The sequence below is a fragment of the Cervus canadensis genome, chromosome 26, assembly GCF_019320065.1.
Source record: "Cervus canadensis isolate Bull #8, Minnesota chromosome 26, ASM1932006v1, whole genome shotgun sequence".
NCBI classification, from domain to species: Eukaryota; Metazoa; Chordata; class Mammalia; order Artiodactyla; family Cervidae; genus Cervus; species Cervus canadensis.
The window spans coordinates 46,750,244-46,768,755 of NC_057411.1; the positions used below are offsets into that span (position 1 = coordinate 46,750,244).

An 18,512-nucleotide genomic window follows, 5' to 3' on the forward strand; every position below is an offset into this window, starting at 1 on the left:
ACGCACACACAGCTTGTGTTCGTTAAGAAACTTAAACTAAAATGGCGATGCTCAGAGTGCTGGTCACTGGCCTATTGGCTCTCAGACAAGCTCCCCGTATCAGTGATTGATGAGGGGGAAGGATGGGAGGTGAGCGCTGAAGCAAACTCGTAGCCCAGACTCTCCTGTCCACTGACTTCAGATTAGGATTGGCTGGTGGAGCAGAGTGGCGGAGTTGGGACGCTGGGACCTTGCTCACTCTTGTTGGCAGTGGAAAGGGAAAAAGACGAATGAGTTTTCTCTTTCCCTTTCCTGAAAACAAAGAAGATAAAGAGAACAATAGCAGGCCTGAACATTCCTAGCTTTTTTTTTTTTTCCCACTTTAACTGCTCCTCTCTCTGAATGTCTGGAACTAAGTTTGCTTTTCTGCCCCTTTCCTCGGCAGGAGCTGTAATTCACATTTTCCCCTTTGACCCTATGCTAAATACATCCCCGATCTAGTGTTTACCCTTACAACACCCTTCCCCTTATAGTTATATATCAGAAAGAAGGCCACCGAACTGTTAAGACTCAAGAGGCAGAAACCAAGATCCTAACACCTTTGTTCCTTACCACTGACTCCTGAATGCAAGCCCTCATCGTATATAAGCCCCTAGACTCCTCATGGGGCTTGGGGCGGGGCGGGGGGCGGGGGGGGGGGCGGGGAGGGCACAGTTTCTGAGGCATGAGCTTACTGTGTTGCCCTCTCTGCTGGCTGAAGATTAAAGCCACCTTTCTAATTCCACACACTCTATCTCGCATTTTTTAATCCGGCTTCAGTGGGCAGAGAAGGCCGAGATGCTGGCCGGTAGCACTCTGTCTGTTTCTGATGGCGTCTCCTGCAGACACTGACCCCATTTCTGGGGCGGGGAGGGGTGTTCTGCCTCCAGGTGGGCGCCCTGGCCCTTGGGCACTGCTTGCTTCAGCTGTTCCCTTTATCCCTCCATCCCAGGGCTGCTCGTGGGAAGCTTCTGGCTCTCGGACTGTGTCGCTCTACTTTGTTCATCCTTACAGCTTTTCCACTATCCTTGCCACTGGCTCCCTATTCAAAATCACCTTTATCGAACTCTCTGCTTTGGCTTCGTGTGTTCCATATTTTTTCCCCTGCAAGGGACACTGAATGGACGCACCCCAGGTCAACAAAAGTGAGAAGTTGCCACCTTCTTAAGCTGATGGTGGGAATGAAAATTATTGCAGAATTTGTTTTTGGCAGGCAGCTTGGTAATATCGCCCAGGAGCTTTAAAAACGAGCCTGCTCTTGCCTCATGTTTCAGAGATACATGTTGAAATATTTATGAATGGAATGATGTATGTCTGGGATTTGCTTCAAAACAAGCCAAGGGAGAAGATAAAAGGAGATTGGCCCTGAGCTGACAGTTGTTTAATCTGGGTGAAGGGTGCTTACACGTTGGTGACACTCCTTGCTTTACTTATGAGTGTTTGCATATTTCAATAAGAAAAAGGGTCCTTCCAAAGCAAAGTCTTGGACCTTGCAATCTACTTTCTAAGAATTTATGCTAAAGAAAAAACCTTCTAAATGTTAAAAAGGAAAGATAAGGAAAAAATTCTAAATGTTATAAAGAAAAGATTTATCGTTAAAGATGGTTTCTACGAGCACTGTTTATAATAACAAACAGGTGGCAACAATCTGATCTTCTGACAGTGGGTTGGTCCTATCCTAAGTTATATGACACATTGGAAGTGGTTTAAGCTTAAGAAGAGTCGTGTTTCAGAAGCAAGCATATTGTCAAAGATCTTCGTGACTTTATTTTTTTTTTGTTCATGATAATTTAAGCGAAAAAACAAGTTATAAGCATGAGATAATATAAATGAATTAAAACTGTTTTTACACGTGTCTGAAGGAGGAGGTAAGGGGTATGCACACAAGTGTGAACAGTGTCACGTGGATAGGGTTGTGTTCTTTCTTTCTTTCACTTGTTCACACTTTCTGGTTGGTTTGTTGTATGATAGTTCTTATTATCATGTACAAGTATCAAAAAGTAGGACTTGTGACCTATGAAGCACACAAGTGTTACTTTTGAATTATCAGAGATGAATGGCACATCCTTTTTTTCCTCACTCCCTCTTCCCTTTTAATGCCCCTTTAAAATGGACCCTGCCCACACACTGCTATATTTAAAATGGATAACCAACAAGAACTTACTGTATAGCACAGGGAACTCTGCTCAATGTTATGTGGCAGCCTGGATGGGAGGGGAGTTTGGAGGAGAATGGATACATGTAAATGTATGGCTGAATACCTTTGTTATCCACCTGAGACTATCACAACATTGTTACCTGGCTATACCCTAATATAAAATGAAAAGTTTAGAAACATAAGCTATCAAAAAAAAAATCAACACTACCCTTGACTGAAGGTTTGCATGCTGAAGCTGAAGCTCCAATACTTTGGCCACCTGATGCGAAGAGTTGACTCATTGGGAAAGACTCTGATGCTGGGAAAGATTGAAGGCAGGAGGAGAAGCGGGTGATAGACGATGAGAGGGTTGGATGGCATCACCGACTCAATGGATATGAGTTTGGGTAAACTCTGGGAGAGAGTGAAGGACAGGAAGCCTGGCACAGGTTGGGGAGAAAAAAAGGAAAAAGAAAAGCGGGTGCCAAGGGGAACGGGAACGGTCATAAACCTTCCCCGCTGGGCTGACGCTGCGTTTACCTGTGATCAGGAGCATGGGGGACGGGATGTCGGTGACATAGCAGGCATGGGCACTGTCTGGCGTGGCCCCCTTCACGTGCCCTGGCCGCCCTGCCCTCATCATCCCCTCTTGCTGGTCCCCATCCACTGGGCTGCTGGACCCCTCCTGGCCTCGGCCCCAGCCTTGCCCTCACATCCCATTCCTGCCGCCCATCCTGCAGCCCCTCAGGGTTTTGACTGATGACTCTTGTTTCAGGGGATGCTCCCTCTCAACAGGTACCGTCTCAGCTGCTGACCCATTTTTGGCCACATCATCTAATAATAAGGATAAACAACCAGGCATTCAACTGTGAACCAAACTGCTCTAAGGACCGTCATAAGCATCATCTCATAGAACCCTCCAGTGTTCTGTAAGAATGACAACACCTCCCCCCTCCACAGCCTCCCACCTGCCCCCGATTCTGCAGATAAGAGGCTGAGAGAATCAAAGGAATGAAATGACTTGCCCAGAACCCCACCCCACAGGCACCGGGGCTTAGGGGCAGAAGCAAGGCTCAAACCCAGGTCCCTGCAGTTTCTGCTACACGGTGGGTGCCTTCGTGTCTGTAATGACGCCGGGAAGACTGGACTCTGGAGGTTGCCTCTGCCTTGTGCCAGCTCTGACCCAGGCCAATACTGAGCCTCCCTGCAGCCTGGCTCCTCATCTGTAGGAGAGGCGTGACAATAAGATTGTGCCATGCCCCGTCACTCCAGTCATGTCCAACTCTGCGGACTGCAGCCTGCCAGGCTCCTCTGTCCATGGAATTTTCCAGGTAAGGTTACTGGAGTGGGTTGCCATGCCCTCCTCCAGGGGATCTTCCTGACCCAGGGATCGAACCCACATCTTCTGCATTTCCCGGATTGCAGGTGGATTATTCCCTAGTGGCTCAGATGGTAAAGCGTCTGCCTGCAATGTGGGAGACCTGGGTTCCATGCCTGGGTGGGGAAGATCCCCTGGAGAAGGAAATGGCAACCCACTCCAGTGTTCTTGCCTGGGAAATCCCATGGACAGAGGAGCCCGGTAGGCTATAGTCCATGGGGTTGCAAAGAGTCAGACACGACTGAGCAACTTCACTATTTACCACTGAGCCATCGGGGAAGCCCGACAATAGGACAGCGGTGAGGATGAAATCAGAGGATGAAACGGCACAGGGAAAGTACTTTGAGCGATGCCCTTCAGAGTGCAGCCTTGTTGTGCATCACAATTGTTCTCAGAGCTTGAAAATCCCTAAGCCGCCCACCCCTGAGATTCTGTCATTGATCCAGGAGCAGCCTAGACACTGGGTTTTCTAAAACCCCCTCCTCCAGGTGATTCTAACCTGCAGCCAAGCTTGGGTCCCACTGCCTAGCACACAGGAAGCACCTAATAAATAATAGATGCTTTGTCCTGTCTGGTCACACCCCACTTCTGGCTCCCAGATTCTGAGGTCTCCAGCCTCAAGCTTCCCTGACAATGATGCTGTCCATTCTGGGGTGGCCCCTCTGGGTTCCTGGGTTCCTAGGGCTCCTAGGCAGCCCTAGCTTGCCCTCGGGCTGCAGGTATTTGGCTTAGAGCCAGCCCTGTGCCCAATTTCAAGAAAGACAATTCCAGAACACTCATGCTAGGGGCAGTGGGTGCAGAGGGAGAGGCTTGAGGGGCCCTAGATGCTCTGGGGGCCCTCCTGTAAGCGGAGGAGCCCCCACCTAGGCTGATTTCAGTGGGGGCTGCCGCGTGTCTTTGGAAGCCAGTTCTGACAGCATTCAGTACAGGAGTGCCACTCCCAAGTCACACGGTGACCTGGTGGCCAGGGTCTGGGATCAGCGCCTGGGTTTGCAAAACCTGACTTTAGTCAAAATTGCCTAAATGGAAAGGAAATGCAAAAAAGAGGGAATATATGATACATATCGCTGATTCACTTTGCTGTGCAGCGGAAACTAACACACTGTACTATTTCAGTTGTTGTTCAGTCACCAGTCACGTCCGACTCTTTGTGATCCCACGGACTGCAGCACACCAGGCTGCCCTGTCCTTCACTATCTCCCAGAGTTTGCTGAGACTCATGTCCATTGAGTCGGTGATGCCATCCAATCATCTCATCCTCTATTGTCCCCTTCTCTTCCTGCCTGCAATCTTTCCCAGCATCAGGGTCTTTACCAATGAGTCAGCTTTTCCCATCAGGTGGCCAAAGTATTGGAGTTTCATCTTCAGCATCAGTCCTTCCAATGAATATTCAGGACTGATTTCCTTTAGGATGGACTGGTTGGATCTCCTTGCAGTCCAAGGGACTCTCAAGAGTCTTCTCTAGCACCACAGTTTGAAAGCACCGATTCTTTGGAACTCATTCCAATAAAATGTTTTTTTAAAAATTGCCTTTATGACTTCTCTGTGGTTGAATACCAGAAAAAGTTCCAGAGCAAAGTAAAATGTGTAACTTTAGACACTAGGAGACCAGGAATGGCTGAACAACAGCAAGCTGTCATTCTTGATGCCTTGCTCAGCCTTGTGCGCCCCAGCAGGTGGGACTGTCTGTAGAATTCACACCTTTGCACTTGTCTTTCTTCACCCCCTATGCCTCCAGCAGTATGCCTGTTGTTCCATAAAACTGAGCAAATTGACAACGTGCTATGACTTCCCCCTAGTCCAGTTGTTCTGTATCAGGGTGATTTTGTCTCCAGGAGACATGTGACAACCTCTGAAGATATTTTTGGTTGTCACGACTGGGGGAGGTTCGCTACAGGCATCTAGGGAGTAGAGGCGAGGGATGCTGTAACCATCTAAAATGTGCAAGATAGGAAGTCTCACTCGTGGAGTGGATGCACCGCCTGGGCCCCTCTGCCATCTGGGACGCCAGACTACTGTTAACAAGGGACTTTCCAGTACTGATCAAGTCTGGATATGACAAACAAACCTGAACACAAGCAGGAGAAGTCGATCCAGACTCCAGTGACTTAAAAGGTTTGACTTTGTGGGCACACCAGAAATGTGGACGTCTGGGAGAAAAAGCAACATACAGACTCTTCTTGGAAGTCTGACTGTAATGTGGATTCATGCCTCAATCTTCAAGGGTCTTCAGCTGGAGAAACATGAGCCAGACCCCAAATCAGCATACCTTCACCTACCCAGCAAACCAGGCCTCTTCTTCCTTAGCTGTGGACACAATTTTTCTGTCTGTTAGATCACATGGGCTTCCCAGGTGGCACTAGTGGTAAAGAACCCTCCTGCCAATGCAGGAGGCATAAAAGACATGGGTTCAATCCCTGGGTCACACAGATCCCCTTTAAGAGGGCATGGCAACCCACTCCAGTATTCTTGCCTGGAAAATCCTATGGACAGAGAAGCCTGGTGGGCTACATGGGGTCATAAGGGCCAGACATGACTTAGTGACTAAATCTCCACCACAACATCAAAACCACATGAACTTAGGTTAACATATGACAAAGACTTTTTACAGTTGTTTACAGACTCAGTAATGTTTCAGTTCTTCAGTCACCCGCTCATGTCCGACTCTTTGCAACCCCATGGACTGTAACATGCCAGATCTTCCTGTCATTACCATCTCCCGAAGTTTGCCCACGTTCATGTCCGTTGCATCGGTGATGCCATCCGGCCCCCTCATCCCCTGAGGCCTTCTTCTCCTTCAGTTACATCAAAACAAATCCTTAACTGACATGTTTGATTGGACTGCTTGTTCTCTGCAACTGCTGTGTTACCTTGTTCAGAAGGATGAGGCCTGAGGGGTTTTAATGCCTGCTACCACATGCAGGGTCAGTCGCATGCTCAGTCGCTCAGCCGTGTCCGACTCTTCGTGACCCCATGGACTGCGGCCCACCAGGCTCCTCTGTCCATGGAATCTTCCAGACTAGAACACTGGAGTCGGTTTCCTCCTACAGGGATTGAACCTGCGTCTCTTGCATCTCCCACGTTGGCAGATGGATTCCTTTACCACTAGCGCCCCTGGGAAGCCCCTACTAATACACATGCATGGGAAAAAGATTATTTAGAGAATGGGTTCCTGATGATCATTGGGTATTTATCCCTGAAGGCATTACTGAATGCCCTGACATCTGGTGCCAAGGAACTCTGTACCATTATGGTACAGTTAATGTGAGTTTGATGTGCCGATTTCATGCATTGCCTATTGTTTTTGGAGAGGAATATTGACTGCCTCTTTTCACTGGAAATTATTTGAACTTTCATAACTATACCCACTTTTTGACAGATTGTGATAAAGCTACCAAAAAACTGTTGTATGGATCTGCTTCTCTTATTGGGAGCCCTACTTATTAGAGAACTCCATCCACTATTGTGAATTGACTGTTTTTCCTAAATCCTGTAATGTCTTTTTAAAGATAGCCACTCAATTTGTATGTATTGTAACCTGTGATGTAGAATGACCTCTATGTACCAGTTAGGAAACCCTTTTTCTGGATTCCTAACTCTTGTTGAATAATGGACTCGTTCCAAATTGGGAAAGGTACGTCAAGGCTGTATATTGTCACCTGCTTATTTAACTTATATGCAGAGTACATCATGGGAAACGCTGGGCTCGATGAAGCACTAAATGGAGTCAAAATTGCCAGGAGAAATATCAATAACCTCAGATGTGCAGATGACACCACTCTTATGGCAGAAAATGAAGAGGAGCTAAAGAGCCTCCTGATGAAGGTGAAAGAGGAGAGTGAAAAAGCTAGCTTAAAACTCAACATTCAAAAAACTAAGATCATGGCATCTGGTCCCATCACTTCATGACAAGTAGATGGGGAAACAGTCGAAAGAGTGGCAGACTTTATTTTCTTGGGCTCCAAAATCACTGCAGATGGTGACTGCAGCCATGAAATTAAAAGACGCTTGCTCCTTGGAAAAAAAGGTATGACAAATCGAGATAGCATATTAAAAAGCACAGACATTACTTTACCAACAAGGGTCCGTCTAGTCAAAGCTATAGCTTTTCCAGTAGTCATGTATGGATGTGAGAGTTGGACCATAAAGAAAGCTGAACACCGAAGAATTGATGCTTTTGATCTGTGGTGTTGAACAAGACTCTTGAGAGTCCCTTGGATTGCAAGGAGGTCAAACCAGTCAATCCTAAAGGAAATCAGTCCTGAATATTCATTGGAAGGACTGATGTTGAAGCTGAAGCTCCAATACTTTGGCCACCTGATGAGAAGAACTGACTCACTGGAAAAGACCTTGATTGGGGGAAAGATTGAAGGAAGGAAGAGAAGGGGATAACAGAGGATGAGATGGTTGGATGGCATCACCAACTCGATAGACATAAGTTTGAGCAAGCTCTGAGAGTTGGTGATGGACAGGGAGGCCTGGCGTGCCACAGTCCATGGGGTTGCAAACAGTCAGACATGACTGAGCGACTGAACTGAACTGAACACTTGTTGATCATTTATTTTGGAAAACTATTAGTAGCTCAGTCATCTCCAACTCTTTGTGACGCCTTGGACTGCAGCCCACCAGGCTCCTCTGTCCATGGAATTCTCCAGGCAAGAATACTGGAGTGGGTTGCAATGGCCTCCTCCAGGGGATCTTCCTGACCCGGGGATTGAACCTGGGTCTCCTGCATTGCAAGTGAACTCTTTGCCTTTGAGCCACCAGGGAAGCCCGCCTTTTAATTGGAAGGGGACCACTTATTACATTCCCCCATGAGACTTTGGGTAGTGTGGACCCAAATGTTATTCCCTCCTCTTTCTGTTCTTGATATTAGCTTCTCCTTAGAATCCTTATGTAAGATTTTGCAAGGAACCAAAGAATTGCAAATTTTCATGTGTAAATGTAATCATACCTTGATGGAACATTCTGTTGCACCTACAGTTGCTGCCAATAAGTTAATGGATATAGGAGTTGATGTACAAAAACATTCATGGAGGGACGTTTTCTTTACTAAATCCCCTACTGCTCAAAAATGGTTTTCTGCTTTGTTTAACCCATTACTCCTTTCTTTGATCAAGTTATTTCTATTGATTATCTAGAATTGTTATTTGACTCATACAGTTAAGAAGACTGCTTGTGATAGAGACTTACAGACTTAAGAGAACAAACGTATGGTTGCTGTGGGGAAAGCTGGGGGGAAGGGATAGATAGGGAGTTTGTATGGACATGTACACTCTGCTGTATTTAAAACGGATAACCAACAAGGACCTACTGTATAGCTCAGGGAACTCTGCTCACTGCTATGTGGCAGCCTGGATGGGAGGGGAGTTTGGGGGAGAATGGATGCATGGGTATGTATGGCTGAATCCCTTCACTGTTCACTTGGAACTGTTACAACATGGTTAATTGGTGATACCCCAGTATGAAATAAAAACATTTAGAAAAAGAAGACTGCTTGTATTATTTTGCCTTGTTCCTATGCTCTTCAACCTAAACAGGTTTCACCGAAGAAGTATACGTGGGAATTGTGAGTGGGCAGATGGTATATAGAGCAGTGACACCGGGGGAGATGACCTGGGAACCAGGTGCTGGGCTGGGCCCCAGAGCCCTCAGGCAGTAGAACCGAAGGAGAGGAGGGGAGGATCCTGGCAAGTGAGCTGGAAGGCTGGTAAAAAAAAGCCCCAAAGTTGTCCTAAAGGACCAGCAGTGTCTTCACCTTCCTCCTACTCCTCGGAAAGTCCTTCCATTCAGCGACAAGTATGAGATGCTCAAGCGCCGTTAGGGAGAGGGTGGTCCTTGGGAGTAGATTATGAACAGTCAGACCTTTGGCATGGCAGATCTCGAGTCTTGTGCAACCTTCTTCTTCTCTCTCTCTCTTTTTTTTTTTTTTTTGGTTGGAAAACGTTTAAGTATGTTTTATTTTTTATTGTACGTGCAACCTTCTTAGAGAATTGTCCCCTTGTCTCTTCTCTCACTCAATTGCCTCATCCATTCATTCACTGATATAAAATCTTAAAGACCTGTTTGTGTAAGGCCCATGCTCTAGACTTTAAGTGATGTCTAATTCGTCTCGGATGGATATTCTCAGACCCATCTTGTAGACGGAGAAACTGAGGCTGAGACAGAAAATATGACTTGTTTCAGGTCACACACCTAGAAACTCAAGTTTTCTTTTACGCTGAAGTCTACAGTCTTTGTTCTTGCCTTCCTTTCTCTCCTCTTTTATTTACTCAGCCAAGATTTTTGGCGGGCTTCTTATGTGGTGGGCTGGGCCCTAAGGGCTGGGGCTGTAGTGATAGACAAGATGGAAATCACCTTTGCCACGTTATTACCCACATATCCAACTACCCGATGAGAAGTTCCTCCAGGATAACCACCTCAAACTCACCAGGCCCCCGACATCCTTCCTCCAGAATCTTCTCTGCCCCCGGCATCCTGACACTTCACTTAGCAGGCCTCCACATGAATATTTTCTTGTGTATTGTTCATGGAAGACTTTTGAGAGAGAGATCGCCAAGTAGGCATTCAGCGTGGCATGTTATGAGAACCAACCCTGTAGGTGATGCCTGGCCTTGCGTTTGCATGGGAGCTGTCCGCCCTGAACACTTTGCCTCCTTTGTGTGTCCTGCCAAAAGCGACTGAGGAGGGAGGCTGGTGCGGAGGTGTCTGGGTCGGAGGCCAGGTGAGATGTGCTGGATTCCAGGGGTTCAAGTCGGCACTGGTTTTGCTGTGGTTCACCACAGCACACAGCCAAGCCGCCGCAGGGAAGAGCCCCGCTTTCTTCTTTTTCTGCTGAGATGTAGTTTTATAAGGAACTGGAGATGTTCCCACGACTGAGCAGCTTGAGGGGATGCAGAATTTCCATCTCACTGACTTGAGAGTGTCCAGTCTTTTGTTACCCAGGGAATCATTCCTTCAGGGACACAGCACAGATACACGCATGCACTTGCATGCACGCACACACACGCATGCACGCACGCACACGCATGCACGCACGCACACACGTGCACACATGCACACACGCACACACACATGCACACACGCAGGCATGCACACGCATGCTGGCTCCTCCACTTCGAGAAAATGTGCTGTGCTGTGCCAAGTCGCTTCAGCCGTCTTTGCGACCCTCTGGACCGCAGCCCGCCAGGCTCCTCTGTCCGTGGGATTCTCCAGGTAGGAACACTGGAATGGGTTGCAGCGCCCTCCTCAGAGAGAGACAATATGGAGTGCCGAGTTGGATAGAAGCTAATGTATAGTCTGTGTTGGCTTTTAAAATATTTTTAATTTGTTTTAAAAGCATCCCCCCTCAGAATGTGACTGTGGCCAAAGAGAAATGGAAGCTTGAGCGTCTGGCACTTTCTCTGTAAGAACACAGAAGGGGCTTACACGTGGATGGGAGGGAAGCACCCTGCTTGTGTTATGGCCTGGTCCACATCTAGCAACCACAAATGCCCATCTTCTCTCAACCAGGGAAGACATCCTGAGCTGCAGATGCAGAAAGGGCTTGGGGGCCTCCAGACCCGGCTTCCTCCCAGGCACAACCTCTCCCAGGCTTTGTGACCTTGGCAACTGATCCAACTTCTCTGAGCCACAGTTTCCTCATCTAGAAAATCAGGATGAAACACCTCCCAGTTAGTTGTTTGGGAATAAAAAAGAGAATGGGGCAAAGTCACTGGCACGTACCACCCTTAAGTAAGGGTTGCTAACCTTGGCTGATCATGTTAGAAAAAAGACGAACTTCCAATTTTACAAGTTTACATAAGGAAGTTCTGAGCTGCATCCACAGGCCAGTCTTGTGCTGTGGACTTTAGACGGTCAGTAGTGCTAAACACCCACAATGTAAGCCATGGGGCCCTGGGCACTTAAGATTTATTGACTAGTGCAAGTCTTACAACATCTCTGAAGGTGATTTCATTATGCTGCAAAATTTTAATGATAAGTTGAATTCATTAACTCTGGTATTTGCAAATTCTGAAGGCAGAGTGGCTTCTGGGTTGGTTTGGTTTAAGCTATCCAATAGTACTATCAATAGACTTTATTATTATCATTTATCTCCTCCCCATTGTCTTCTTTTCTCCCTTCCTCCCTCCTTTTCCTTTCTTATTCCTTTTTCCAGCAGTATAAGTTTCACCCATATGATCTTCGTTGTTGAGATGACGTTATTGGAACTCAGTTGTTGTTGTCTAGTCACTGAGTCATGTCTAACTCTTTTGCGACCCCATGAACTCTAGCCCACCAGGCTCCTCTGTCCATGGGATTTCCCAGGCAAGAATACTGGAGCGACTTGCCATTTTCTTCACCAGGGGATTTTCCCAACCCAGGGATCGAACCCATGTCCCCCTGCATTGGCAGGAGGATTCACCACTGAGCCACCAGGAAAGCCCTCCTGGAGCTCAGACAGTTGAATAATTGGCTCAGAGACCTTGGTTGGGAGGTGTCAGAGGCAAACCTCCAGCTCAGGTGCAATTGACTCTGCCATACCTGAAACAACCTCCTCCCAGCTCTGCCGGCTTTGAGTCGGGTCAAGTCAATTCTCCAATGTTTATGTCACCCAGACCAGGTCAGAGTTGTTATGTAATGACCCCTGGAAGTGTCTAATTGTCTTTTCCTATCTTAGGACTGCGTAGAATTGAGTGACAGAGGGGAGCCACACTCTGTTTACACCTTCAGGGGAAAAGTTATTCCCATGGTGTGGTGAGGAGGAGCTTAGGGAGTGTCTGGATGTTGGTTAACTTCTCTGGGGAGTCAGGTTCACAGGTCAGGTTCACAGGTCAGGTCCTCGGCTCTGCCCCACAGTGACATTGCAGTCTTTGATGTTTCTGAACACACCAAGTGGTGTCCAGTCATTGGAATGTAAGCACCACTAAGAAATGTTTTTTCTTTCTTGTTTGCAGATATTTTTGTCCTTTAAATCCATAGTAGGAGCTCACACCTCATTAATTAATTACAGAGTGTTTTCACTGACTGTTTAAACATTCTTACCCCGGAGAGTCACCTGGCTTGATTCCTCACTGCGTTTAGATCTAATCTCAAAAATCAACTCCACCGAGCGTGACCATGTCACCTAAGGCTGGTTACTGTCCGTTGATTTCACCCCTTTCTCCTCCTTGACTTTTCCTCTCTGTCATTGTATGTTTGTGAGTTTTGGCTGCTTTCCCCACTGGGAGCTCCGTGGAGGCAGAGTGTTCATCGCTGGTGCACTACTGTCTCTCCAGTCCCTAGGACAGAGGCTGCAAGAGTCTGTGCTCAATGGTGTTCTGGGTGAACTAGTGAATGAACGAATGAGTGAATGAACACATGCATAATCCATGGAAAGAGCTTAGCATAGAGTCTGGGCCATAGGGAGTGAGAGAGAACTACTCGTGTTGATGCTGTTAAAGATGATACCCAAACGCACTCTGAGGCTGTAACACTCTGGGTGGACCACTGACAATGTTCCGTGTAGGTTCCGGCAGGCTGGTGAGTGTGGGAGGCCCTCTTCCACCCCATTTGCCATTCCTTCCTGACACCAACTCTAAAAAGACCCCAAAGAACAGTATTTCTGCCAACTTCCGCTCCTTACTTTTTGTTCGTTGTGGAATTGTGACATGACTTTGGGCCTACATCCTTCTCTCTCCCTAGCTCTTGAATTCAAACCCTTTCAGATCTTTCAGACTAGCATGTAAATGACTAATGACATCATCCCTGCATTTCACTACCATCTACCCACGTGGCCTCGCCCATCTTTTAGGATTTTTCTCATCTCTTTGCTTTCATGTATCTGTCAACTGCCCATTGTACCTCCATTCTGCCCATTTCCTGCCTAAAGATACTCTCCAAGTTCTAACTCCAGTATCTCCTCTCCTGTTAAGCTCAGCCTGAGATCTTCCAGAAGTTTCTGCCTCTTCTCTTTGGAGTTCCACCCTGAGTTTCCCTCTTGCACTTAAATCTTCCTCTCAGGGCACTGCACTTAGCCAGGCCCAACTCTGCAAGCTCAGGAGTCCTGTATATGGCAAGTGGTAACGGGAGCCCTAGCTTGAAGCTGTGGAGGATGTTGCTCCAGCTCATGGATGATTTGCTGATGGTTTTGAATTCTGCCTCCCCTCTTTCCATCTGTGAGCCCCTGAAAGGTGTCTTCATCACATGATGCTTCAGGTGACCCACTTGAAATTAGTTCAGTAAGCATCAAATACCACAGATCAAAGCCTGAAATTGTAAAGATAGGGATTCAGGAATGGATCACCTTATGGGATGACCTGGGATGGCTGATGAACAGGATATTTTTTCCACTGATATATGAGGACCTGTTTCCAAGTTCATTGGAACTAGGCAGAGAGAAATCAGACAATGGTTGAACGTATTTCTGAAAAAGGCACAGGGCTTTATTTTCTTAATTGGGCAGAAAGTGCACTGCACGGAAGTCACCACTCTGACTCACTCAGTTCAAAGACTGGCCCTTACTGCTCATAGAAACAAAGCTTTGTGGGCCATGGAAAAATACAGAGGACAATAGCCTCTTAAAATCACATATAAGGAAATGAATACAAAACAAATTCCAAACACAGAGATAAAAATTGCAAAATCTGTTTAAATAGTCCATTGCACACCCATAGCACAAATGTTCATCTGACAGGGAGTTAGGAGATCTTTACAGCATATGAAAAGGTTTTGACGTGACACCTCCTAAAGGACTCTGTTCTCTTTTGACCTTGTTAGCATGAACTGCCCTGTACCATGGAGAGGAAGAATTTGCACAAAGAGCCCCAGGTCTCCCCACAGTACTCCAGGGCTGCCTTCCTTTGGTTTTCCAAGTCTTCCTCCAGACACTGAGGGTCTTTGGTGGTCATGGGCTGGGTCTTTTCTGGGCTGGGGGAGGTAATCACTTCAACCTTGTCCATGGGAGAGAGCTCCATTAACTCCTGGCTGGGTTTCTTGATCCTAATCAGAGTAGAGTTCACCAGCTTGAGATTCGATTCTGGAAACTTCTTTCTGCACACCCTGGTCTTCAGGACACTCTTGGCATCACCACAGATGACCTTCTGAGAACGCAGGTTCCGGCCAATTTGTTTCCAATAGGCGTTGTTTTTGTGCAACTCTAGGCATGAGGTTGGATTGCCAGTGAAGAAACAGGAAAACGTGTTGTCCTGTTGGGTGCATTCGACCTTCAGGGCGATGCCGTCCTCCTGCTCGGTCACCGTCCATCTGCAGTCAGCGTGGTCTGGGGTGACGAATTTGCCTTTGATCGGGCGCTTGGTTGGCTGGCTCCTCGGCTCCTTCCCAGGCTTGCCCAGAGCATGCGCTTCATCTGCATTGGCTTTGCTGCCGTGTCTATTCCTTCCTTCCTTTTTGGCCTCCGCCAAGAGCATCGGAACAGCCAGAAGGAGGAGGGAGAGCAGGGTGAGGCTGTGGGTCCTCATGCCTTCAGCTTGGTGTGAACCTGTTTGACAAAAGTCTGGTGAGTCAGCGCTGGGCTGGAGGAGGACCCTCCCCCTCACCTGGCATAGGTCTGCCTGCTTCAGGGTGAGATCCAAGAACAACCTATTTCCTGGAATCAGTAGACAAGCAGCTGCTCTATTCGCATTTCTGCTTGAGCCTTGAATGCCAGAAACTTCCTACTCTTCACTCACTCTTCCATACCCTCTGAACCCCATTAGTCCTCACTCCCTTATCCCCTCACTCAGTTACTCCAGATCCATTCAACATTCAATACGCTTTCATGGCTCACCGACCACTAGCCATGCCCTAGACTAGATGTTGAATTTATCAAGGTGAATAAGAAAGTCTCACGTCTTAAAAACTTGGAGGCAACTCTTTGGGGGAATCTGAATAGCATTGACCTGGTGTGTGTCCCAACCATGTCCCCCAACCTGATCTTGGGCAAGTCACTCTCCCCCTCTGGGTCTCAGCTCCTTTATCTGAAAATCAAGATGTTGGGTGAGATGATTGTTGACTCTGTTTCAGCTCCGGTGGGCTGAGCTTCTATCTCACCGTTCCACATGGACTCAGATGATCACACAGCGAGAAAGGACATAGAAAGTGACAAGGTGATGTCTGACCCAAGGTTAAATATGCATGAGGTCTGGACGCTCTGAGATGAGTGGGTTGGTGAGCAGGGGCATTTGGGCTTCAGTAAGAACCCGGGGAATGGCATGAAGAATGGGAGATCACACAGTTTGACTGGGCAGAGTGAGCCAGGAGAACAGAGGTGAGTTTCCATCAGAGCACTTAGATTGCTTTGACACTGTCCTTACCATAGAGAAAGTCCCCAGTCGATGCTTTTAAAAATAAATCATTAAAGACATAGGATGATTTAAACCGTTATACTGAACTGAATAGATTTTATCAAGTGGGCAACAAAAACCACCCCTCAAAGAGAAGAATGAGCATTTCTATTTGACACCAACTACGTGCTAAGCACATGACCTGTGTTTCACTTTCACCTTGTTAATTCACACAAGAGCCCTGCCTGGCAGGTCATAATGCATCACCACCAGGTAACAGGCGTGACAGATAAGGTTCAGAGCGGCAAATAAATTGCTCAATATCCCGTAGTGAGCAAGTGACACAGTTGGGACAGGCAGCCAGAACCTCTCCTGGTCCTTTATACAACCACGCCCTTCCCTGAATCCCTCTTGCTTTCACCTTACTCTGCCTTTCAGAAAGAAAAAAGCGATTAGGAACAACTCACTTCGTCTGGCTTAGTTCTTGATGATAAGTTCATTCATATCACCGCTGCTCCATTTGAAAAAAATACAGACTTTTGTTTAAGAAGAGGTTGATTTGGGGAATGGTCTTGATCTCATTATCTACCCTGGGCATATGGCTTCTCGTTAGGACTGATAAAGGGACAGAGGGAAATTGTCAGTTCCTCGGTCATGTCTGACTCTTTGTGACCCCATGGTCTGAAGCCCGCCAGGCTCCCCTGTTCATGGAATTCTCCAGGCATGAATACTGGAGTGGGTAGCCCTTCCCTTCTCCAGGGGATCTTCCTGACCTGGAGATCAGACCCTGATCTCTCTTACATTGCAGGCAGATTCTTTACCATCTGAGCCTCCAAGGAAGCCCTTCCTGATAACGGGAAGACAGTCACAAAATGTGGGCTCCCAAAACGAAGTTGGGCTGGGAGCTAGGTATGTCAGATAAAGACCTGCTCATTCCTCACGGCAGTGGGACTCAGCCCCTACTTGTCCCTGAGGAGATCCAGGTTCCAGGAACCTGAGGTCCTCGTGGGAGCTGGGGTGGGGAGGGGGGTGGCAAGTAATGACACTCTTCAGAGAGCCAGGCTCTTACCTTGTTCTGAGCTTGCAGGTCCAGTGCGACCCCAGATGGAAGAGGAAGCTTGCAGGCGCCCCGTGGTCTCATCCACGGTGAGAGGCCGGGAAGGCCGTTTATATAAGAGCCCACACACACAGGGATTTACACCTCACACACCTGCGTCACTTTATTCACACTCCTCCCAGCCACGCCCCTTCAGAGGAAGCCAGTTCCTTCAGGGAAAGTGGCTGGCGTAATCCTGTCTGTGTGTACGTGTGAGAGGCGGGGGGGTGTTACATGCAGGGCATTAGACCTGGTTCTTCCAAGCCCTTTTTCTTCCCCCAGGGGCCTACTGAGGAGGACAGCAGAGCCTTGCAAAGACCCTCCATGATGGTAACAGGACCCCAGCAACAGAATCTTGGTCGGGGCGAGTTATGAACAATAACTCATTCTACCCAAAGCTCTCCCTTAAATCTCATCAGAGCCCCTCCATGATATACCGACCTACATTGTTGTTGCTCAGTCACTAAGTCACGTCCGACTCTGTGACCCCACGGACTGCAGCCCGCCAGACTCCCCTGTTCTTCACTATCACCCAGAGTTTGCTCAGATTCACGTCCATTGAGTCGGTGATGCTATCCGACTATCTCATGCTGTCACCCCCTTCTTTTGTCCTCAATCTTTCTCAGTGGCAGGGTCTTTTCCAATGAGTCGGCACTTTGCCTCAGGTGGCCAAGGTATGGAGCTATAGCTTCAGCATCAGTCCTTCCAATATAATTCGTCCCATTTTACAGATGGAGTTTTGGAGCTTGAAGGTATTTGGGGCTGGGCCGAGGTCACAGGGCTAGGAGGATGGGGAGCCCAGGGTTTAAAGCCTGGATTCCCGAGATCCACTCTGTCCTCTTTTTGCCTGACGCACTCAGTGAATACTTGGTGAATGGAGGATTAAACTGGGGAAACCACCCCAGCATTTGAATCCCCATTTTCACCTGAGGCACTTGAAGTTACTAGGTGGGCAAAGGAACCCTTGGGCCCTGAGAGGCCAGTAAAGCAGAAATTCCTGATTTGGATCTTGTTGAAAGTTTACACCTTGTGGTCACAGGTGGGGTCCTCACTCTGCTGAGCCTCCTCGAGGCAGAGTCTAGACCTAGTGGAGCCCTGGACTCAGCATTCATTTAGCTGTGATCTTAACCTCTCTGACCCTCTCTCTGCTCATCTACTGACAAATGATGATAACAGCACCTCATATAGGGTCTCATACTCAATTATTTGGGCTTCCCAGGTGGTGCTAGTGATAAAGAACCTGCCTGTCAATGCAGGAGAAGTAAGAGATGTAGGTTCGATCCCCTGGAGGAAGGCCTGTCTACCCACTCCAGTATTCTTGGTCTGGAAAACCCTATGGACAGAGGAGCCTGGTGGACTAAATTTTTCAGGAAGCTGAGCCATTAGAATCAAGTGAAGCAGAACAGATTTGGTTCATAAGGTGGCCTTTAGTTATATTCTTTAAAAACAGGTACATTTTGTTTCCTTACTGAGAATGTAAAAAGAACTCACATCTGCAATGATATGGACTTCACTATATTTTATTATTTTACTTTTCATGATGTTTGAGCATAAGAAGTTGTTTGTTTTCTTCTTGACTCTGCTGTAAGGAAAAACAATAGCGTAAGAACTATAATAGTAATAATAAGTAATAAATGGCAG

The 18,512-nt window shown here is 47.5% G+C and overlaps 1 protein-coding gene across 1 annotated transcript; it reads right to left on the bottom strand.

Annotated features, from left to right (window-relative positions):
- Window positions 1–13,914: 13,914 nt before the first annotated feature.
- FGFBP1 (fibroblast growth factor binding protein 1) lies at window positions 13,915–16,982 on the bottom strand. Its single transcript, XM_043448507.1, has 2 exons — window positions 16,845–16,982; window positions 13,915–14,991 (listed from the first exon to the last, which is right to left on the bottom strand). The coding sequence occupies exon 2, from the start codon at window positions 14,969–14,971 to the stop codon at window positions 14,267–14,269; it is 705 nt and encodes a 234-aa protein (XP_043304442.1). The 5' UTR covers window positions 14,972–14,991; window positions 16,845–16,982; the 3' UTR covers window positions 13,915–14,266.
- Between the last annotated feature and the right edge of the window lie 1,530 nt (window positions 16,983–18,512).